A 24,411-nucleotide genomic window follows, 5' to 3' on the forward strand; every position below is an offset into this window, starting at 1 on the left:
GCTTTTTGGTTTGCTCAATACCACAGACAGGAGAGAGAAAAAGACGACTGTTCGCGCTGCCGTGCTGTAACGCCCGCACCGGGAAGGAGAGGTCCAAAGAAGAGGCTCGCTTAGTAACACTCTGTAGGTTTAACATGAAGCGTTTGGCTCCGAAGCAAAAAGCTAGCGTGCAATCATAACAGCTGCTGTTAAATACCCGCGCTGACGAGGACGCGCAGCTGATGCAAATGATTGCATGCCAATGTGCATTGGCTTGTTTTAGTTTCACTCGAAGTAGATTGGCCTCTCTAGCGAGATTCCTATTGGTCAGTCTGACCTACGTTGTAGTGACTGACCGATAGGGAACTTTTCTTTTTTGGTATGATTTCCTATTGTATTTATCTATACGTACTTTCTTGTCTACTTTATATTGCACTGTAGACCAGAAATGTTATATATTTGTGTAAAAATACAAACAATCAATATTGAAACTTTATTTGAACTTGAAAAGCAGTAAACAAAAGAATGAGGGCAGTATTCAAGAAACAGCTGCAACTTCAGTCTGCTGTTTCACCACAAAACTCAGCATCTTATTTACATTAAATATACTCGAATTATGCATTGTACATTTTTTTCTGGGCAAACACGCCTCCTTTCAATGCAAATGAGGCTCATTAAACACAAACAAACATTTATCTGTTGCCACCCACTGAAAACTGGTGGTAAACGTAGTTATTTTAAAAGATGTTGTTTGTGGCGGCAGTAAATTGTAGGCAGGCAGAGATTTATTTTTATTTTATTTAATTAATTAATTGGGTTTTTTTAAAACTTATGATAACCTCAATTTCTGCACATTGCCTGATTGCATAATTGCTTTACTGAATGGGATATGAAAACAACACAGACAACACAAACAAATAAATGACGCTATCAGGTAAAAATGTCTATTTGAATACCATTTTTTCGCTGTTTTCATTTACAGTAGCAACCATCTAACTGTAAAGTAAAACTCACTAATTTGCAAGTACTGCTTTTTTTTTGCTTATTAGACAGGACAATGTAGCAATTGACAGGAAAGCGTGTTGTGGAGAAAGGGGAATGGGATCAGCAAAGGACATCGAGGCAGGAATCGAACTTGGGTCACTGGAGGCGCAATTGCACTATATGTCAGTGTGCTAACAACTTGGCAATCGGCACCGACTGGTTCTTTATGTTTAAGTGCTGTTTACTTATATTGTTTCATCCCAAATAAATAAAATGAGTGATGCATATTGCATGATTTGAATATGAATATCCATTTATCGAAAGTCACAGTTTATAACACAGTTTAAAGTCACTCATTATAACAAGCTGTGATTTTCTACAGTAAATAATTAGTTAATGTGTTTTCTACAGTACATTGGAAGTTACTGTGATTTTCTACAGGAAATTGCTGGTTACTGTGCCTCTCACAGTACTTCTTTCATTACTGAATTTGTTAACAGTACAGTATTCTATTGTGAACTTGTATACAGTAATTTCCTTTGCACAAACACAGTAAATTCCTGTAGTTTCCACGTGTGTTTTTTGCAGTGAACATTCAGCCTCTATTTTGGGCATATAATAATGAAGAAGCTTTTACTGAGCACTGTAAACTCTATTCTACTATTGATTGCTCACTAGAAAAAAAGTATTTCTTTGTAGGCCTGTCGTTTAAAAAAAAAGAAGTTAAGTTTGGCCGCAAATGAAATTATACACGTGTGCTTGTGCAGACATATTTACCCTGAAGGAGAGATTGTACAAAGGTAGTTTAGAATGTTGGTCCTTGTATTGTGTCTCTGTCCATGGTGCTGAAACATTCACAGCCTCAACTAATGTTATAATATGAAACAGTTGACAGAAAGAAATGTTATGTCAGTGAATTGTATGATTCTTTATTATGACTAATCCACCGGTGTACATTAGCGTACACTTAATTTACCATCGTCTTTGCTGCTAACTTTCTATGATTCTATTTAACCATACTTATTAGCAAAAATGACTTTAGATCACCTTTAGTTTGTTTTGTTATTAAAAACAAACAAGCAAGCCCAGCCCAGGTGAGGAAAAGTAACGTAAAGGTAACGTAACACATTACGTTCCATAACAAGTAACTAGGTAACAAAATTACTTACTTGTTCTAGGGAGTAATGCAATATAATGCAATACTTAAAAAAATAACTTTCCCCAACACTGATCATATCTCTATCTACAAGACATTATATATATTTGTAGGGTGATTTTGTTGAAATGTATGAACTCTGTGGCTCAGTTTGAGCGTCCCAGCATTGTCTTAAACTTAATGAGGATGAATCTGTTTGTCCAACCAATGAAAGACAGGTTCAGTTATTACCGAGTAATATGTTAGGAATAATGTTGTTTGTATTCCAGGTTTGTGTGTGTGCGTCAAGAGTTAAGGACATCGGTCTCTATCTTGAATTGTCGCATTGAAATATTGATCATTCAAAATAGAATCCGACTTTCGATCTTGCTCCTCATACACTTTTTCCTTCCCGTCATTCCCCTCCTTCTATTATTTGTGACTTTTTACCATTTCTTCTCTCGTCTATAATAAGCATGACACAAAAATCTGTATGTCTACAAATTGTCATACAATATTTTTTGTCACTTGTATTTCCAATAGCTTTTTCTGCCTCACCAATGCATTTAATAGTTTATATTTTTCTCCCCAAGAAAAGCAAAACTGCCAGAGTTGTGGGACGGTTTTAAATGTGCTCAGTGTCTATCTCTCTTTTTATTCTTACTCTTCTCTTCCCGCTCACTATCGCTCCTTTGCTGTCGCTCCCGAAAGACCGCTGTCACCCTCTATTCTGTCGTCCTTTTCCTGCTGGTGTACCTGCCGGAGCAGCTTTCATATCTCTGCAAATCCCTAAAGACACTTTCTGTCTTCCTCTCTCTAAATCTCTCTCTCTTTCACACATACCCTCACACACTGTATTCCTGCACATGGACTTCAAAGAGAGAGGGGCAGTGCAAAATTTGCTGAAGGATACTCACTTTTTTTATGATGATTCAGGTGCTGTTTTTCGCGATATTTAAATCATGCCAGTCTCATGGTAACATGTAATGTTTAGGTGTTATATTTATATTTGCCAATACAGTGCAAACATTGCATCTGTTAATTTTTTTTAAACAATTTTTCCTATTTCAAAGTTGGTAAAATTCAATAATATAAAATAAAGCTGAAAAATATTGCATATTAGATGAAAAGAATAAAACATTTTTTTTTTAATTTTGCCTTGCCAAATAACGGAAGTGAAAAATGTTTAAGTTGAAGTACTAAATTGATTAAAACTGAAATAAAAAATAAAGTTAAATAGACATGACAAAGGTAGGCCTACATAACTTGCAAGAAATAATAAGTAAAATGAAACTGAAATATAAAAGCTAATAATAAATATTATAATAGTATATAGATTACACTCTACATCCACACCACTAGGTGTCAGTATAAAGCCAAAATGAGTGTTGTATCGACATCGCAACAAACAAAAGATTTTAGTGCACCTTTAAAACGATGAATTCTCAAACACATGCAGCACCTAAAGAACGTTTGTAATACTGCCAATATTTGTTTTCAAAATGGTCCACTTTAAAGGGGTAAATTAGGGGATTTTAAGGTAAAGACTGTGCCAAATTTAGTTTTTTAGCATACAATAATAAATCAATTTAAATCCTCAGCTGCATAGCAGTAACCTTGTTGTAATCAAAAGTAACTAGTGATGTTTTGCAAGACAATAAAAGTTTAATCAAATATTCATTTACAATAGGAAGTGTATGATTCTTCCCTGGGCCTCTGGTTGTGGTTTCCCGGTTGTGTTGGTCCTCAGAACAACTCGGCATCTGTTTTGACAGGCTGTTGTGAAACTTTGAGGATGTGTGTGCCATGAGACCAGTGAAAGGAGCAACGAGTCAGTGTTTCTGAAATGAAACGCATTTCCTCCATTTTCATTTGCCATTCACTGAACCTCTGTTTTGTCAGGAAAATTGGGTTGTTGATTCACAACTGGGATGTTTCTTTTCATACCCAGTGTCTGACTCTCTCTTGCTGTTTCATGAGAGGATGTTAATTTGTATGAAAGATGCTCTCAAGAGATGGAGCTGTCGAAATCAAAATGGATTTGGGGTGCTGTTTTCATTTTCACTCTTTCTGTAAATCTGTAATCAGGAAACTTATATGCACTCTGAGAGTGTAGAAGCTTCTGCTCTTCCTGTGTACTGTGTACTAACAGAATGCAACTAAAGCCTGCCGGTACACTGAAACATTTTTTGGTTAAATAACTTAAAATGGCTTTATGTGATGTAATTTAATTGACTTTATTATAGTCAACAATATTATTTAATATGCTGTATGATTGCTTTTATGCACTTCTTAGTAACAGTTGCATAAAAAAACAGATTCTAAGTGAATTGGTCACTGAAAAAAAATAGTGTGTACATGATTTAATAGTGTAGATCGGTTCCACGTGAATCAATTAAGTTAAAAAAAACATAATTTGTTCATGTAACTTCAACATCATGGAATGAAGTCATTTTAAATGACCCAATTAAGTATTTTAAAAGGCTCCCTGATATGATTCTGGTATTCAAATTCATATATTCATTCATCCTATAAGACTTCATTTATTTTAGGTGTCACAAAATTGAGTTGATTGACTATAGCTAGTTATTAGCTAGCAGAATTAGCATCTTAAAAGTTTACATGTTTTTTTCAGCCAGAGCAGTTAAAAATAACAGAATCAGTCCACAGCTACATAATTTGTTTGTAAATCATAAAGCAGCGGTATTCAATTGGCGGACTGGGGTCCACTTGATTCCATCCGGACCGTGGGACATAATTGCACCATTTTACCATTTCTGCCGATTAAAGTGAGTATGGAGCGTTACACACCACAAGCGCTTAGGGTCATTTACGGTAATGATCTTTCGGCACTACATCCTCTAATATTTTTATCTTGAGCCAAACGCACTTCATTCAAGCTTTTTTTGATGAAAATTGTATAAGTGTTCAAAAAAAGTATTGTCCGGACCTCCGCTGGGAACAAAACACTTGGAACTTTAATTGTAGGCTATACCCCTGACGTCAAGTGTTGCACATTTTATTGGTGTAGAGACTGCAGAAATTATATGTAGTTTGTAAAACGTTTGAAAATAAAGCCCCACAATCACACAGTGATTACGTGTATTATTCACTGTGTATTAATCAGTGTATTAATCACTCTCATTCTAGTGAATCAGTAGTGATTAAGTAGGGACAGTCCTCTGTTTATGTAGCATTGACATATTTCAACGCATTCTCATCCTTTGGCGTCATATAGGTGACGCCATATGACATTTCGTCGAAATCTTACGCACATGGCATCCTTTAGCGTCAATATAACACGCACTGTTATGGGTAGGTTTAGGTCTAGGGTAGGGTACGGTTATGACGCTTTGGGATCTGCGTCTCATATTGACGCTAAAGGATGCCATGTGCGTTGGATTTAGACGAGCGTCACCTGTATGACGCCTTGGGTTCTGCGTCTCATATTGATGCTAAAGGATGCCATGTGCGTAAGATTTCAACGAAATGTCCAAAGCGTCAGATGTTTGACGCCAAAGGATGAGAACGGGCTGCATATTTATTTCATTCTAGTGAATCAGTTCATTCAGACAGTCTTCCTTCTCATTTATAGCATTGAAAAGTCTGATTCATTCTAGTGAATCCGTTCTTTGGGACAATCCTTTCTCTCATGTGAAGCATTGGAAAGTCTGATTCTAGTGAATCAGTTCATTCAGCTAGACCTTTCATGTATGTGGTGTTAAAAATCTGATTCATTTTGATTCAGTTCTTTAGGACAGTCCTCTCTCTCGTATGTATTGTGAGAAAGACAGATTCTTTCTAATGAATTGGTTCATTCAGAAAATCCTCTTTCTCATTGAAAAGTCCCATTCATTATTGAATCAGTTCAGTTCCTGGACTATGTTTTGACTTAGTTATGTAACTATATATATATATATATATATATATATATATATATATATATATATATATATATATAACTATATATATAACTATATATATATATATATATATATATATATATATATTGTATTGTTGTTTAGGAGAGTTTATCCCTTTTCATTGTTTTGATACTGTCCGCCTAACTGGGATTGTTCATTCATTCCAAAGCCATCCTTTTTTTGTTTCAGAAGAAGATACACCTCTGATTGAATTTTGAAAACATACTGCTTCAGTCTATATTTTTTTTGCTTATAATGATGTTTTAATTTTTTAAACTTTAACTACTTCAAGCTTGTAGCTTGACAAACTAAAATGTTAAAGTAGTTTCTCAACACTGTTATCTGGATCCATCCTCGGCACTTGCTTAAAGTTCAGGAGATGGAAAGCCAAAGAAAGACATTAGATAGAGTGTTGTTGTTCTTCAACTCTGCATGCAATTTGATGCAAGGTGATCACCACCACCTCAGGCAGAAAATGAAGTTTCTGTTTCTTTGTTTCTGTTTTTTGCGCTCTCTCTCTCTCTCGTTGGTTCTTCTGTTCCTGTCAGCTGTAGTCTCTGTATGTGTCTACCTCCATCTGTTCCCTGTCTCTCCATATCACTTCCTTTCTTATACCTCCTAACTTACTTTTCCCCTCTGTTGGGTTTCTCCTCTCTATCCTTCTTTTAATGTGTGGCGGTGTGGTTTACGCTGAGAGCTGTGTCATTGCACTCAGCTCTTTTATGATGCCTCTCACTTGTGCATCTCCTTGTTCCTCGGTCGGCTCGTGACTGTAAACTCTAAGTGACTTGACGTGGCTTCAAACCTGATTCCTCAGGAGACTCGTTACATCACACAATTCATTTTCAACTCTGTCTTTCTTTCTTTTTTTACCTCATGACTTCTTTCTAAACATCATGTAAGGCCCTATGAAATCAGTTTTATTTTTTACAAAATTATGTTGGATTTTTTTTAGGAAAATAATAAATCAAATAATACATCAATTTATTAAAAGATTTACAAAAAAAAAAATTGTAGGGCCTATTAATTTTTTTTCTAGTGGATTTGATTATTAAAATCTAATTTTTAATAATCAAGGAGATGCACAAGTGAGAGGCATCATAAAACTTTCACAACTTATTTTTTTTTATTTTTTTATAATAGGCTCCTATGAAATGTTTTATTTCCCACCCAGACATTCTGTTTAGATTTTTTTTTTTTTATCATCATCAAAAATTGTGGTTATCAAATGGAGGCATAAACGAACAATTTATCGAATCTTTTAAAATGTAATCAGATGAAAATAACAACTGCTTTTATTTTTTTGGCAAACAAAATGCTGCGCAACATCGATTTACTGTTAACATTAAAACAGACACAAATCATAGAAAGACTTAATCAGCAAAAAAGAACAAGGGGGCAAAACCGAAAGTGAGTAATGGGGACTGTCAAACATTAAAAAGAATTCTGTCCAAACAACACAGAACAACTGCAGCATAGTGACAGCAAACCCCAATTTCACCCTGAACACCGTTACCACAGAAAACCTTACAAAGCCAACATCAATATAAGAGCTGCAATTGCTAAAAAAAAAAAAAATCTCAGACACCACTGCTAAAATGTGAAAAAGATGGTGTTATGATCATAAAACCTGGACATTTGGAGCACCAAGATGAACTTCATCTGCCCTGGTCAGCTTAATCACCTGACTTTGAGAAGCAGATTCTCTCCTTCAACATATCTCTGCAGCAACTGGCAGATGTTCTGATAGACCACAATCACCAGAAGACTATTCAAAAGTTCTATTCATCTATTCTAATAAGGTATATACTGTATAAAGACGAGATGTAAACATCTGTTACGATGGTAGACATTGTGTGATCACAATTATGAATATGGGACTATAAGCATGAAGCTTCCGGTGTCAGAATGCCCATCTGTTAGTCAAGGCCGAAGCAAGACGCAACCCAGAGAAACGCGGCATAGATAGTCTGACAGCGGGTAAAAATAAACAATAAATCTGTTCTAAGGTAGGTCTGTTCTAGCAATTCACACACGCACGTTCGAGCTTCTGTATTTTGCATATGTAATGCGCACTTTTGTAAAGAACCACTGGAAAAGAAATGACTTTTGAGTGATTCTTTACAAACGGTCGCATCAAATATGCAAAACACGGAAGCTTTAACGTGCGCGTATGAATAGACCACATTGGTTCTCGCACATTAAAGGCTTCTCCTTTCCTTTTAATGGAAATTGGGCAAACCCACATGAAGGTGCATGCATATCGACACCTTTATGACAGCTGACGTAAAATAAAGGATCGGGCTTAGGATAGACCATACCGATCAGCTCGGGACATCCCTATCGTATATAGTAAATGCCATTTTAATGACTGTGGTTCTGTGTTTCCATATTCATTGCGGAAATCATAGGCCCCTAATTATGACGTATTATTAGAAAACTCCGTTTCAGAGCTGTTGTTGGTTTCTCTCTGTCTTTCTTCAGCGTGGAGCCGGGCTGGCAGAGGGTCGTTCAGGTGGATCTGGAGGTGGATGGTGTCGGGAGCACGGTAGGCAGCAGGTCCATCTCCTGGGCGGTGGAATACCCGGGCATCAGGGCCGGGAATGAGGAAACCGAGACGCACATCCACCTGGCACAGAAAGACCTTGTTGGCATCGTGCCGTTGGCTATGGTGAGAAAAACGTCATATCAGCGGTCTCTCAGGGAGGTGCTGGGTCTCTTCGGGGAGTGCTGGGACGGACAGATAAAAGAGGCAGGAGGTCATGCTTTTTAAGTGAAATGACCCGTCCGGGTTGTCGTTACCAGTTTTCGATTTAGCATAATCTCATGTTTTAAAGAGCAATGATCCAGTTAAAATCTTAAGGACATGGGTGATGAGAATCAAACATATTAAATTTCAGTTGAGCTCTCAAGCGTAGTGTGCACTCTAGCTGTTAATTTGAACTTTTTGTTAAATAAAATTAGACGTGAACCTCGTCTTTCAAGACATTATTGCCATTTTATATACATTTAGTGAATGATGTTTGATTCATCGGAAAAGGAAAAGGAAAAGGAAACTTGAACAAATCACATGAAAAATAATTGCTTTTAATGTTTTTAGGTGGTCTACTCTTTTATGTTGGCTAATTAAAAGTTAAATCACCATAATTAGGTATTCATTTACAGGAATTATCCAATCCAAGGCTCTTATTAAAGCATGTCTGTTTTTAAGTTCACTTTTAGTCACTCACCAATACCTAAAAAACATTTGAATTCACAAAATTGTAACATTAGTCTCTTATAATAATTTTTAATCAAAATAATCAGTGGAAAGGAAATGTGCTTATTGATGTGATTTTTTTTTTCTGTGATTATGAACACCATGTATTCTTTTCTGTGTGAAAGAGTATTCAGGCTCAGCAGTCGCTTTTCTATTACTTCTGCTATGTGTTATTAAGAAGTCCCGGAATAATTCAATTGGATTGTTTTATTGTAATTGTATCCTTTGATACAATATTATTTGAGTAATTTTAAATGATTGCAGTCTTGTGTAGCTAATTTCCATGTGTGTGTGTGTGTGTCTGTGTGCATACAACATCAGTCATTACCTCGGTTCTTGCTAATTCTTGCGTAGTAATTATACATCATACTGAAAAATCGATGCGAGCATCCAGTCTCCAACTGAGATTTACACAAACATCAACTGGCCTGTTAATGAGAATGACGACATAATAATTACTTAGCAATTAGTTATGTCACTTAAACTCTCACTTAAAGGTTAAGAGTGCTGTAACGTTGAGGCTCTTATGAAATGTTTACATTTTTCTAAAGACATTAGATCAATTTCAATCTCTCTTTAACACATACTTCTTACATTTCTGAAATCAATAATGTTTTGACCATTTGTCTACGCAATAATGGAATCAATAATGGCATCACATTAGGTTTTCTTGAGTAAAGAAATCTCTCAAACAATCAGTTCTTTATTTACCTTTGCATCGTAAACGAGCAGAAACGGTTTGTAAGAACAGTTTGAGGATCCAATGGAGTTCTGAGGTTTAGTCACAAGCTCTTTTTAATACTTTGCATTGGTTAAATATTTGCAAAACCCATAGACAGATGTCAATGGTGACCAATAATAATGATTTATGAAGAGAAAAAAAAGGTTTCTGCCTGACAGCGACGATATGATGCCTCAACATATTTGCATTTTTGATGAGGTATTAGTGAAAAACAAACCCTGTGACGGCGTAGTAATTAATCACCCTCATGCGCCCTCTCATCTGAGACCCTGTTTGGCCATCAGAGGGATTGTCGAAGTCTTCAACAGCTGGGATTCAATGCTGTAGTGCTTGCTGTCACACTTCACTGTCCCCTCACTAATCATTTGGCAGAGGTTTTGGCTCTGCTAGACAAGGTTCCTCTGCCACTTGCTGCTTGTTGGTTCACCCCATAATTGTCTGGCACGTCGTTGTGGTATTTGTGGTCTTAACGGGAGGGTTTTGGCTGGGACAGGGCTCTTGCTCCAGACTAGGGCAGAGTGAGTGGTTTGGCTATCGCTTAGCTCCAGACGAGGTCTCAAGTGGAGGAGCGCAGGGAGTCATGCGTGAGGAAGCAGAAGGATTTCTCTCAAAAAAATTTTGGGGATTCTGAAGAGGGATCCGCTCTATTTTTGCTGGTTTTCCATGAGCTAAATTGCTGAGTTCCTGACAATAACATTCTTACATTTATAAGTATGTAAATAGGATACCAGGGCCTAATAAAAATTATTTTAAGATACATTTACATAATATGACGATTATTCAATTACATTATTTACGTATACGAGTACATACTGATAAAAGCCCGTAAATTATTTGTGGCAGACAAAATTGCTCTCAGTGAAAGGAAAATTATGCATTACACAAGTTATGCACTAGTTACGAGTTATAAGTTAATTCGTTAATCTTGACATAATTGTAGTAAATAATGTGTAAAATAATTGGCATCCTTGATAAATGCTTCATATATACAAATTTTCAAATTAACCCTCTGGGGTTCTTCGGTCATTTATGACCGGAATTTTTTAAATAAAGAAATTTTAAAAATCGTAGCTTCATCGGAATGGTACGAAACTTGATGACTTTTATGGTACTTGGTATATGAACACACACAAAAATTGGGGACATGATTTGAAAAGTCTAAGTGGTCGTAAAAAAAATAGTCACACTCGGGACCTTCGGTCATAAATGACCGCCCATAGGAAATGAATGGGAAATTGGCAAAAATATGAAAATTCAGTGTTTTTTTGTGCGTACAATCTACAAATCAGCCACGATACAGAAAAAAAGCACTCAACAGTGAAGGGGTGAATCTCTAAAACATCAAGAGTGCAAAACAGACACATACACTCTCACACACACATACTTATACACACAAAAACACACGCACACACAAATGAACGTGTGTCATTGCAAAAGCTAATTTTGGGAAATGTGTGAAATAAAAGCAATTATTCATCAATGTAAGGAATAAAAAGCACACAGATATGAAAGCATGAGACTGTAAGCCATCAAGGTTGCAAAATAAACATGCTCTCTCACACACACACACACACACACATAGGGAAATATGAGACTGGTGAAACTGTAACAGAGAAATGTGAGAATATGTGAAATCAAATCAATGAATCAAATAAAGGGGAGACATTGGGTCCAAAATGCAAAGGTCAGACACTATGTCTCTCTCTCTTGAACACACGCACACACACACACACAGTGTAAGATCAAACGATGGAATTCTTCCCTAGTAACCTCCTGGCCTATTGCAGCACATATGTGCTCTTTTGATGTGTTTATTAGAGGTTGAATTCAAATCAAATACTGTCAAACCACCCATACTACTTCTGAATAGGATGTCTACTTCATAAATTGTATGAAAATTATGGAAATACATGCTTCAGATCACTTAAAACATTTATGAAAATGGAGGCGCCCTTATATGGTCAGTAAGGAAGCTTGGCGTTCCATGCATCTAGTGAAAAAGTTTGGTATGCGCCAAAATAAAATCTTGACTGAAAGCTTATTTTTTGAGATATCAACCTAAAATTTGGAACACAACTTCTTAAGATTTTTGGCTTTCATTTTCTTGCAGTTTTAGAGTAAAATATATTTTGTAATATATATATTTTATATAAAATATAAATAATTAAATTTTTACATTGTTCATTTTCATTAACTCAAACTTTCATAACTTTTTGTCTGTTTCACTTTCATAATTTATTTCACTTCTACAATAATCTGGCAAAGGTCTTCTTTAAAACAAGACCAACCATAGGTCTATATTCCAAAGCATTCTTGAATTACAACCATTTAAGTTTGGATAGTGATTTTCATGTCTATGCGAAAATAATATAATTTTTATTTAATTTTTTAAAAATAAAATAAAACAACCAAACAAACAAAAAACTTGACAGAAATATTCTTTGAGAATCACTTATTATAAATTAAAATCCACAACCTGAAAAAAATAGGCAAATATGTGCAAAAACAACTAGAATTCACAAGCCTTTCTACAGAGGCTGTAAATCCATCTAGTGGTTAAAATATGATATTGCATGATAATTATGCTCACTAAATCCACCAGATGGCTCCAATGTGATTTAAAAAAATGTTTTCTATAGGCCAAGGATCCACTTTAACCTGAAATACAGCATTAATTAAAAAATAATAAAAATAATATATATATATATAAATTTTCTATTATATTCAATGGGAAAAAATGTATCATAATTATTGCATAAATATTAATTATTTTCTTAAAATTCTCTCAAAACACCAAAAAAAGAAAGAAAAAATATTATTGAACAAAAATAAATTTCATTGATTTTACTGAAAAAAAAGAAAAATTGATTTCAGGGGTCCGGTCACTTTTGACCGCGAAGGTCCTGACTGTAAAAAAAAAAAGTTTTTTCACAGAAATATACTGTATTATTTTACAGATATTTTCTGTTTTTTAACATTACGTGTAAATGTCATTAAAATACAGAAAAAAACTTTTATTAAAAACATTAACCATAAAATAAAAGTAATAATCTGTAAATTCATATAAGGAGAAATCATAGTTTTTTTACAGGATTATTCTTTTGTTTAATTGGCTTGAATGTTAAATTACATTAAATTCTATGTAAAAAGACAAAAAAAATCGCTTATTTAAAATTAAGACAACTATGTGTTTTTTTACTGTGAAACCTTAAATTTAAGGTAAATACATGTAAAAAAACAATCGTAAAAAAACGGTAAAAAGTCTGGCAGCAAAGTTGCCAAACACTTACCGTCAAATTACAGTAAAAAACCTTAAGTTATTCTACGGAATAATTCTGTTTTTTAAAATACAGATATTTACTGTAAACATTTTCTGTATTTTTACAGTTCCACTGCTGTAGAATGAAAAGAAAATCTCATTAAAAAATGTCTGTAGAACATTAAACAAATGAATAAATCTGCATATAAACTGGAAATTATTGCAGGAATACCTTACAATTATACAATTAAAGAAGTCTTCTGTTTTTACACAGTATTCTTTGGTAAATTCATAACATTATCAATTACATCCACAAGAACTTCCCGTCAAAGTACAGATTTTTAGATGTAAAACACGTACTTTTCACATTAATGTATAGGTTTACTTTGAATAAACTTACTTTTATAGTAATTAAATGCAACTATCCAATATATCTACATACTTTTAATTCAAGGAGTTCACTTTATATAAACATTGTTTTATAGTAAATAAAAGCAACTATCCAATATATCTACATTACTTTACCATTAATGTATAGGGTTAGGGTTAGGTTAGCACCTCACACCTATCAAATACAGGGTAAATGTAAAACTTCCAAGTCCCCTGCCACCAATGCAGATATTTTTCAGAAGCAAAGATAAACTTTGCTGGCCACATCAGCTTAAGATTCAACAAGTGCAGATACAAGAGTGATAGATAAAAAATATATACATAAAATAAAAATAAAAAAACAGCTATGTAGGCTATACCTTTCATGCAGATATGCTGTAAATAAAAATTGACCATAATAATTACTGTGTGTTATACTACAGAAACAGATCTAAAAATATTGCCTTGAAAGATGGATGAATACAGTAGGAGATATTGTTGCACAGTGTAACTAAATATACAGTTATTGTACATGAAATAATTGAGCTTAAGTTTAATATAAAATTAAATCAAGAATAGTCAGTGATTGTTTATGCATCCTATATCCAGTGTTTCTACTGTCAGGTACCACTGACTCAGTGTTTACAATTCTGAAGTGTTCTGTAACAATTTCATAAGTGGCAGAGAAAAAATTGAGTGGCAACATTTTCAGACCCCACCCCGTGCACTGTAGCTGCTGCTGTCTGGTGCTGGAGCCTCAAGTCTCGGATCATCATGCTTTGGGACAGTTTTTCCGCAAGACAACCAGGTTCAAGAATGCTGGACACTAACCTCCTAATGCCTGTCTGCCTGTTGGTGTGAAAGGACTCTTGAATCTTGTGTGCTGATATGTCCTCTTTTGGCTTGGCTTTTAAGGGTGACATTGTCCTTTTTGTCAGTTTGAAATGCTGCCCTGACAGTGATTTTCTGACCATATACTATATTGACACGTATCTCATATGCTTATTTGAGAAGAAAATATGTGATTCAATTTAAAAGTAAAGGCTGTAAATCCACTTTAAAAACGTTGAAGCATTAAGACACAAAGTCAATCTATACTCAACAAAATTCAAGGCCCTCACTGCAGTGAAATCATTAGGCCACTCCACAATTTTCTCGGTTGATGGGAACAAACCGCCACACTATGAATAAAGCTTTAAAATGGGGTGCTATATATTTTTAATTTACAATAGGTGAGCAATGTGTGAAAGACAAGGAATTTATTCTGGGGCTCGAGTTCAACCAAGGCTCTTGTAGCATAAACTTGAGCTTTGGTAAACTGGGGGTGAAGGAATTGAAGACATTAAAATGGTTGAAACATTACACAACGTGTAAACAAACATCCTAATTGTTTTTCTAGTCTCTGTGCTTTAGATATCAAGAAAGTGCGCGCAGATTCAAATAATTGAATGTTGTACAATCATTGGACGAATCATACGCCAGAGGCAATCTCGACCAATGATATTGTTTGACTTTGGGAGGGGGATACGTCATAACTTCGCGCGAAGCACTGCAGTAGAGAGCCTGGATAAAGTATGGAACATTTCCACGATATCGGCATTAAACTTTCACTAAAGGTAGATTAATATACCCAGCCGGCACATGACCGACCTTCAACGTTGAAATATGATTCAAATAATGCCAGTCGTTGAAACAACGTTTAATGCTAAATGGTTGAAAAAGGTTAACAAAAACACTTTCTAAATCAACGTTTAATTTTTTACAAGATCTGTACGTTGAAACAACGTAATGTTTTCAACAACATACATAAATATCTGCCTTTTAACATATTATTATGATAATTCATTAGCATTTAATGATTTTTCTGATTTTCATAACAGTTCTTCAATGTATATGTTAAAATATAAGTATTATCATTAACAATAATAGTTTCACCCTCAACAGAGCAGTGCAGCAGAAACCTTTTGCTTTATGTGATTTTGTGTGAATTTACAATTTTGTATGCTTGCCAAATTTGTCTGCTTGCCTAACAGTTTACATTGCATTATTACATATTCATACACTGTCATGTCATTTGACCAATTAATTAAATAATAATACAGACTGCAACTCGCGCAAACTATTGCTATTGTTATTGGTTGTTTCTCCGTTTTACTTTGAGCATGATTGGTTAATCTGTCTGTCTTCCAGGAAACTGTCCAATGAGAATGTGCGCGGCTCTGCGCGCCTATTTTAAGTTTGAAAATGCGTCCGTTACTCTCGGTTGGTGTGAGTAGCTGCTGTTTGCGGTGATTACTCGGTCAGACCTGGATTATTTTATATCTGCCTGTTGAATTCTTAAATTCTGAGCGAATTTTAGTTGCTATGCAATGAAGAACAAAAGCTGGAATATGAACAGAGGAAGGGGTCGTTGGCGATATCAGGTAAGAAAACATTTTTCAGTCCTTAACAGTCTAATGTTTAGGGACACGGGTAATTTACCTGTCATAGGCTTACTGCAACCTCATAAGATGAATAAGTTATCTCTGTGTGTGTTTTTGTACTGCTTCACTATTAACGTAGCGATATTAGCACGTATTTCAATGTGTTAGTACCATCTAACATTGCTGTGTTTTGTTGTTGGTAAGTTAACATGAGAGGTAAAAAAGCGTGGGAATGAGTAAAGTGATAAAACCGTCATTTATTCGTTAGAAGTATGTTTACATAACCTCTTCAAACACTGATAACATATTGAAAAGATATTTGTTTAACGTTACTTTATTTTTTAGATCAAGCATTGGAAGTTTATCGGGGGAGAACACCCAACAGAAAGACCCATTCACCAACTAACGTTACAGTAAGTCAATTTTACCCACGTACTGTTCGAAAACCTACACTGGCATAGTATTAAGTGTGGTTTTCATACTGTTACTGATGGAAAGTCTGAGTAACTTTCTGTCCTTTTGTCTTTCTTCTGCTGAAGTGGCGCACTGAAAGGGGAGATTCGTGTCACCTTCATCAGTCCTTTCTTTAATCACTGGAAACCATTAAGGGAAAGACCCTCAGATGCAGGTAAAATTATTTGATGGGGTTAGGGTTATTTGATTTTGGTGTACCCACTGGCATTTTTTGTGTGTGTGCTTCCCTTTCTATGATACACATTTCTGACGGGATTGCCATGCTTTATGTGTATGTTTACATTTTTAATCATGTAACAACTAACAGTCTCAAAGATGACATTACTCAAAGATAACATTTTTACAATTGAAATAAATTTCATATATATATATATATATATATATATATATATATATTTTAGGGCTGTCAAATGATTAATCGTGATTAATCACATCCAAAATAAAAGTTTTTTTTTACATAATATATGTGGGTGCACTGTGCATAATTATTTTATATATATAAATACACACACATGCTTGTATATATTTAAGAAATATTTTCAAGTATATACTGTATATAGATTTATATATAATTTATATTATATATAAATATAAATAATTTATATATAAATAATATTTTTTTTCTTAAATATACATGCATGTGTGTGTATTTATATATATAGAAAATAATTATACACAGTGCACCCACAAATATTATGTAAAAAAAACTTTTATTTTGGATGTGATTAATCACGATTAATCATTTGACAGCCTTAATATATTTGTTTCCTCACAATGTCAAATGTGCTTGTTAAGTGCGGCAGCTTTTATACATTTTACAATTTTAATATGCAAGTTAACATTATGTCGAGTCAGCAGAGCTAACGTTAAAACTCGCCGTTTGTTACATTATGTATTAACCTTATAAAAGTCTGTCTAGCTTTAGCAAATGTAACATTATGCTGGTCCTAATAAAGTTAAACCGTTATTAACGTTAGCCCTGAATGTGAAACATGCATCAGCCATCATAACATTAACGTTAAATACCTTTGGTTGACTAACATAACGTTAGCTGTTAACTTAACGTTACATCTTACAAGTTACTGTTGCCTCTTGCAAACACGTAACCAATAGGGGTGTGAAGGTTATTATATAACCGTGAGACCGATGGTTATAGTTGAACACCGTCATTAGAACTCTATAACCGCCAAAACCGTTATTCAAATATTTTTTACAAACATTTTTTATCATAGAGAATGTTTAAATACTATTATCAGCTTACGAGGGAAACAGAGGTGGAGAGTTAGTGGTGCTTCGGAGGCTGCTACTGCTGGAGATGATTCGAGAGAGGTCTGTGCACCTTTACCGATCAGAGCGCGCGCTGACACGGAGTAAAGCCTTGTTTATACTCGACGCGTCCGTTTCTTTTACTGTCTATGGTCCGCGCGCACCTTGCAAAAATGACGCGTTGGGTGCGCAAGACCCCATTTTGCTTGGCTGTGTGCACAGGGTTTTTTGTAACAGTGCGCACGGCGCCGCATCCGAGGATGAACGACTTCATTGCAAAGTTTTTTTTTTCTTAAGGTTTTGTTTACTGTGCAATGAACGTGCTTTGTTTTAAATAAATCACACAAAGTTATTTTTTTTCTTAAGGATTTGTTTACTGTGTGTGATTCATTTAATGGAAAGCACATTCACTTCTAGTCGTCTTGCTGTTAATTTTAAATAAACGTAGAGCAAGTAGCTAATCAGTGTCTGCTCGTTTATTCAAACTAAGTTGTCCTATAACAGACGAACGTCGCAACGCATACAGTTCAATTTTCATTCAAGCTCCAAACTGCAATTATTGTTAAGGGGCAACCTAATGGCTCTGCTCTGGCGATTTTTACAAGCATGATACATCTTATCTATTTTTCAGGACAATGCCTGGTGAGAGCCACTACAGAGGATCATAGCCATCGTTGGAATTTTGAAAGGACGTGGGTGAATATCAATCTGCCAAATGAACTTTTTTAGCATGCACATTCACATCTGTATATTAATACTGATTATATATTAACTTTGTTTGTTACTGGAAAGAACTTAGCTTCTGAACTAAGAACAAATAACTTTTTGACTGAAGGACTTGACCGTATTTTATGTGCATTTTAGCCTATGTGCATTTTAAAGTAAACCCCATGCCGTAATGGAAAAAGTATGTACATATATTGGACAGTTGCTTGTAATTGCTATCAAATATTGTTTACATAAAATAAACATGTGTATTTTTACATATATTGGAGAAATGCTTGTAATTACTGTCTATTAATGTGTATATAAAGTGAACCCATACATTGAGTAAATGTCATGTTGATATATTGGAAAGTTGATTTTAATTAGTATAGGCTAAAGCAATGTTTATATAAAGTATACCTCATACATTGATGTTAAAAGTATATAGAAGGTAAAGCCCCATGCATTAAAGGTACAAATATGTAGAAATATTGGAGAGTTGCCTGTAATTATTGTCAAATAATGTTTATATAAAGTGAACCCCCTTATTTAAATGGTAAACATGTAGAAATATTGGAGAGTTGCTTGTTATTACTGTCAAATAATCTTTATATAAAGTAAACCTGCATACATTAATGGTAAAAGCTTGTAAATTTATTGGAGATGTGTCTGTAATTACTGTCAAATAATGTTTTAATAAAGCAATAACTGTTAAAAATATGTTTCTGAAACTTAATATCACAAGATCTTGTTTTTTTGTACAGGATAAAACCAATATTTAACAGGAATTTACTGTAAATGGATTGAATAATGACATGAAATAAAAGTTTAAATCGATCAATATACTGGTATTAGGCTTTAAATTAGGGTATCTGAAGGTAATTATACAACATTTTCTGTGTGTTTTACATAGAAAAGTCTTTACTTTGACAAGGAGTTCTTGTAGATGGATTGGATTATCCTAAAAATATACCAAATAATACTGTATTAAAACAGAAGTCTTTGTTTTAATTATGTAATTTTAAGGTATTTCTGCAATATTTGTAAGTTTTTATACAGATTTTTCTTTTCTTTCTACAGCAGTTTGACTGTAAAAATACAGAAAATGTTTACGGTAAATATCCGTTTTCAAAAAACAAAATTTTTCTGTAAAATAATTTAAGTTTTTTTACTGTAATTTGACGGTAAGTGGTTGGCAACTTTGCTGCCAGACTTTTTACCGTTATTTTACGAAAAAAAAATTTACAGTGTGGTAAACGAAGATCCCCAGAGGGTTAAGAAAAAACTGAACTCCATCAACTCCATGAACTAAAAAGCTTGGGCTCATTAAAAAAACTACAAGGTCTGTAAAATGAAAATGTTAATTGAATGAATTGTTGTTAACCAATTAATGGAGCATATTAATTGCATACATCATTGTTCAAAAGTTTTGAAAGAAATTAAGAATAAATTAAAAGTGACATGAAGGACTTCAACATTGTTATAAAAGATCATTATGGCACACAAAACTGGTCCTGAAAATAGGAAAAGTGCATATCATGGAATTTACGTATATGGTTCAAATGACACGAAGTGTTAATTTGCGTTACTTTATTTTGCAATACACTGTGCTAATTTACCAAGTTAATTCACTGACAGTCCTAATAATGGCTGGGTTAATGAAATCAATTCATCGATTTGAATCCATCTTCATTTTGATGAGCCGATATTGCTCTTAAATCTCAAGATCGATCTTTTAGTCTGTGCTGTTTTCTGTGGATGCGTGAAGAACACTTCACTAAACATTAGTGCACCTGCTATCCAATAATCACAATGAGCTTTGTTACTTTTGATTAAACAAAGTCTCAGCTTTCAAATACTATCAGTTGTATCACAAAAATCAAACTATAAATGTCATCTTTGATGTGCTGTCAATACAGCCCTAGTCCTAATATACTCCACATACCTTATATAGTCATTATGAAACGCAAAGCAAAGCTGAACTTCAGTGTTAAAAGGTGTTGTAGCTGGATGACTTCCAGCCATTACTTCTGCCTCCTAGGCAAACATCTAATTAAACTCCACTTCAAGGCCTTTCATGGGTTTTCAATCCTTAGGAAAAATGCTGTTCAATTGCTGTTCATTTTGTGAATCGGCACATTAAAGAGAAAGTCAGACAGATGCATCACTGCTCAAAAAGTGCTGCCTTTCCACCTGAACACTATTTAAGCTACCAATAGTCAGTAACACTCGACATTATATTCACAGATATTTCTTCATATTTCTTTTCTCACTTTTCTTAAAGGGGCAGTCCACCCAAAGATAAAAGTTGTATCATTTTTGAGTGAACTATTGGTCAAACAGCTGATCTTGCTGACAGTGGTGTCGTTGAGGTCAGTCGATAGCCTGGCTGATGATGAAGAGTTTGCAAGATGTCCGGGAGATTGCATGCTCCAGAAAAGTTTTCTGCGGAGATGGTGAGGAAGCAGGAGAAGCCATGTTGCCTGTATGATTGGAATCGGTGAGGTGGTGGGTGGTAAAAACCGAAATCTTATTACATGGTATGAGCTATTTTGAGCTATTTTATCGTTCTATCTATCGTTCTATCGTTTTACCTTTTTGGGTGTACAGCATTCCCTTTAGCCAATCAGATTTTAGTGCTTGACTTGATTGTGATTGGCATTCTTTTTTTTTTTCGGTAGATATTTTCTTGATCTAATAACGTGTCCCACCAGCAAAATCACCTCCCCTGTTAATTCTTTCTCTGAGGCAGGCGTCCTGAGGCCACCGTCTTGACGTTGAAGGACCTGTACTGTCTGGATAATTGTGTAATGAGAATAAACCTGTTCTTCACTCCAGTGAATCATTTAATCATTAAAGTCCTGGATTCCCATCATAAGAAATCTGGCTCCTGGAAGCAGTAATTCATTTTCAAACTGCTCTAGGCGAAAACTATAGAGGTGAACAAGGGAACCAAAAGCCATTGTACTGAGAGAGTCACGTCAGTTAAAATGCTAATCCACTCACGGGCCAGTGTGGGAGTTCCCCCCTGAGCCAAGCGCTCCGGCGGTCGGATGTCAGATGAGGCGCGGTGATGTACTGCTACCGACCTTTAGGAGGTTACAAGCCCCCCTGTAGGAGCTGATCTTTGGAGCCCAATGACATGAATTAAGCGGAGCGTGAAGAGCCCAGCGTACCGAGGCATCGTGATTCCGCCACGGCCCGAGTGAGTCCCACACCGAGGGTCACTGTAATCTCGATTAATCACCTCCAACAGATGGCCTCCACTGAGAGAAAGAGAGAGAGACAGCTCAGGGCGGTGTTGACAAGAGTGTCGCCCCAGCTTTGCTACATCAAGCTTTCATCAGTAATTAGTTTTAATTAGGCTAACAGGCCACATTGTCTTTGAGTCGTGATACGGAGCTAATAGGGTTATGAGGGGTAGAAATAATCCCTTTAAACGCAGTAATCTATGAGTGACCTCTGCACAGGTCACCGGTTTTGAACGTAAATAATCAGAAATGATTCATAGCTCTGGTGCTGTCGGTCTGTATTTATGGATTTTAGCTTTCTTGGTCCATATCTGTCTTCTCTCACTCTCCTTATTTTAATTTGGTGCATATTTTTCAATTAATGGTGTCCTTGCTGTTAATCAATTTGAACAAAAGGACGTTTAATAGCTTCTCTAAAGCTCAGTAGCTCAACTGCGCTGCAACAGACCTCTGGGAGAGAGAGAGAGAGAGAGAGAGAGAGAGAGAGAGAGAGAGAGAGAGAGAGAGAGAGAGAGAGAGAGAGAGAGAGAGAGAGAGAGAGAGAGAGAGAGAGAGAGAGAGAGAGAGAGAGAGAGAGAGAGAGAGAGAGAGAGAGAGAGAGAGAGACCATCAAGGGACAGATGAAGAGAGCTGAAGTTTTATGAGAAAATTTTCCACTTTGAAAAACATACTGTGAGAGCGGTGGAAAGGCTCTCAGGTGTACATCGGCTGCCTGACAGAGACTGAATTTGTCATCTATTTCAATATCGCGTGGCAGAAATGACTCAGAGAGGAATGGAACGAGGGATGAAAAAAGAGAGAAAAATCAGCCGAGCCTTATGAGTGAAGTGAACGATATTTCCCTCCAATATGTGTGTCTCCTGTCCAGTGTGTGTGTCTGTAAAATTATGTGTTATGTGGGTCATGTGAAGATAGATCTGCCGCTCAGTAATTGAGGCAGATCAGATTTGTCAGCACAGCAGGAGACTGTTCTTTGAGCTGATTCTCTCTCGCCCTCTCTCTCTCTCACACACACACAGACACGCACTAATTTTTTTCATTTATTAGTCCAGTAGATATATATATATATATATATATATATATATATATATATATATATATATATATATATATATATATACAGGGGTTAAAGTGGGCCGGAACAGTCAGGAACTGTGTTCCGTCACCTCAGATAAATTCATAAATACAGTAAATAGATTAAATCAAATCAAATCATTCTCATCAAATTCTCATCAATTTCATTCATGAAATCAAAACATTATATCACCCCCTTCCCGAACAAACACAAACACACTTCCCGACGTTATGTTCTCAGTCACGGTTCTGACTTGAGTGCATCACGCATGCAGACAAAGTCCTTCCTCCTGAACGCCAGCGATTACACATGCGTGAAATGCACTCCCGGTGGTTGAGCGCGGTAAAGTTAGTTTTAGGTTCGATATTCGCTGGACATTTAATTCCCCTTGCCACGGTTCTATAGGGTCGGCAGTCTTACAAAGATATCAATAGCAGGATTAGTTTTAACATTATGTAACCATTGTATATCGACATGAAATAGGCTATTCATTCAAAATCACCTACGTGCGTTAATGCTGCATAATTATACCTGAGAATGCTTTGATGCGTTTCCACAGCGCATGATGCCTAAGGGAACTTCTGCCAGTTCCACCAACTGCGGTAAACGGAGCCTGTAATTTTTTATTATTTAAAATTACTTTTAACATTTAAAAACAGAACAGACGTTTTCAAATTCCAAAGCTTTTAGAAGGTTCCTATTGGCAATACTGACTTAGGCTACAGCTTTCCTGCCTTGAGTAAATTAACTTGTCTCAGAAAATGATTAATAAAACTTCAAATAAATATCAGTTGAGCCTATGTTAACTTTCTTCAATGACAGACGAAAATGAAAAGACTATCAGTCAAAGTTCAGCGTTAGGAGGGGAAGACTGAGAGAAAGAGAAAGATGAAGATGAGGAGAGAGCAGGTATTGACAAATAATCTAATGACAAGGTTTTCTTATACATTTTTTTGGCCTTCAAAAGTCCTAAATTGCACATGTGTAGGTCAGAGAAATCCACATTTTCTCGGGGAGCATGCCCCCAAACCCCCCTCACTACCTCACTTCTGAATGCCCGTGTCTGTGAGGGGGTGGTAATGTGGGTGGGGCTGTTCTAGCCAGAGCAAGTGGATGTTGCAATGGAGTTAAAAGTCGAAGGTGAATTTGAGTCAGTTTTGGACTTCCTATTTTTATGTTTAAATTTACATTGTGAAAATCAAGGTTGTGCTCCATATTGTGGTGTTCAGCAATTTTGATCGTCATCATATCAGTGTAGATGTTGATGGACCAAAATAAAACCATTAAAATATCAAGTAAATAAGTATTGTGATACTTGGTGCCACAGTGACTCTCTTGTCCCAAAAAGTATTGCTATACCACGATACTCAATATGCTGTCCCACAGTGAGTCATTTTTCCCTGTTGCACCTATACAGAATTTGAGGGTTCCCCCACCTGCCAAATCCCACTTTAACCACTGATTATGTATATATATATATATATATATATATATATATATATATATATTGGCTGATTGATAAGATTGTGATTCCTATTCATTACAACGGCAGGCCATTTGCCTGTTC

At 35.5% G+C, this 24,411-nt stretch overlaps 1 protein-coding gene across 1 annotated transcript in view; it reads left to right on the plus strand.

Annotated features, from left to right (window-relative positions):
* Window positions 1-24,411, plus strand: part of si:dkeyp-14d3.1 (transmembrane protein 132C) — a 433,321-nt gene that overhangs the window by 336,277 nt on the left and 72,633 nt on the right. The window contains exon 4 of the mRNA XM_056246615.1: window positions 8,506-8,692. Coding sequence (XP_056102590.1) covers window positions 8,506-8,692 — 187 coding nt within the window. The remainder of the gene's footprint in view (window positions 1-8,505; window positions 8,693-24,411) is intronic.

Source organism: Rhinichthys klamathensis, unplaced genomic scaffold, assembly GCF_029890125.1.
Source record: "Rhinichthys klamathensis goyatoka isolate OS25496 unplaced genomic scaffold, OSU_Roscu_1.1 h1tg000040l_1, whole genome shotgun sequence".
In the NCBI taxonomy this organism is placed as follows: domain Eukaryota; kingdom Metazoa; phylum Chordata; class Actinopteri; order Cypriniformes; family Leuciscidae; genus Rhinichthys; species Rhinichthys klamathensis.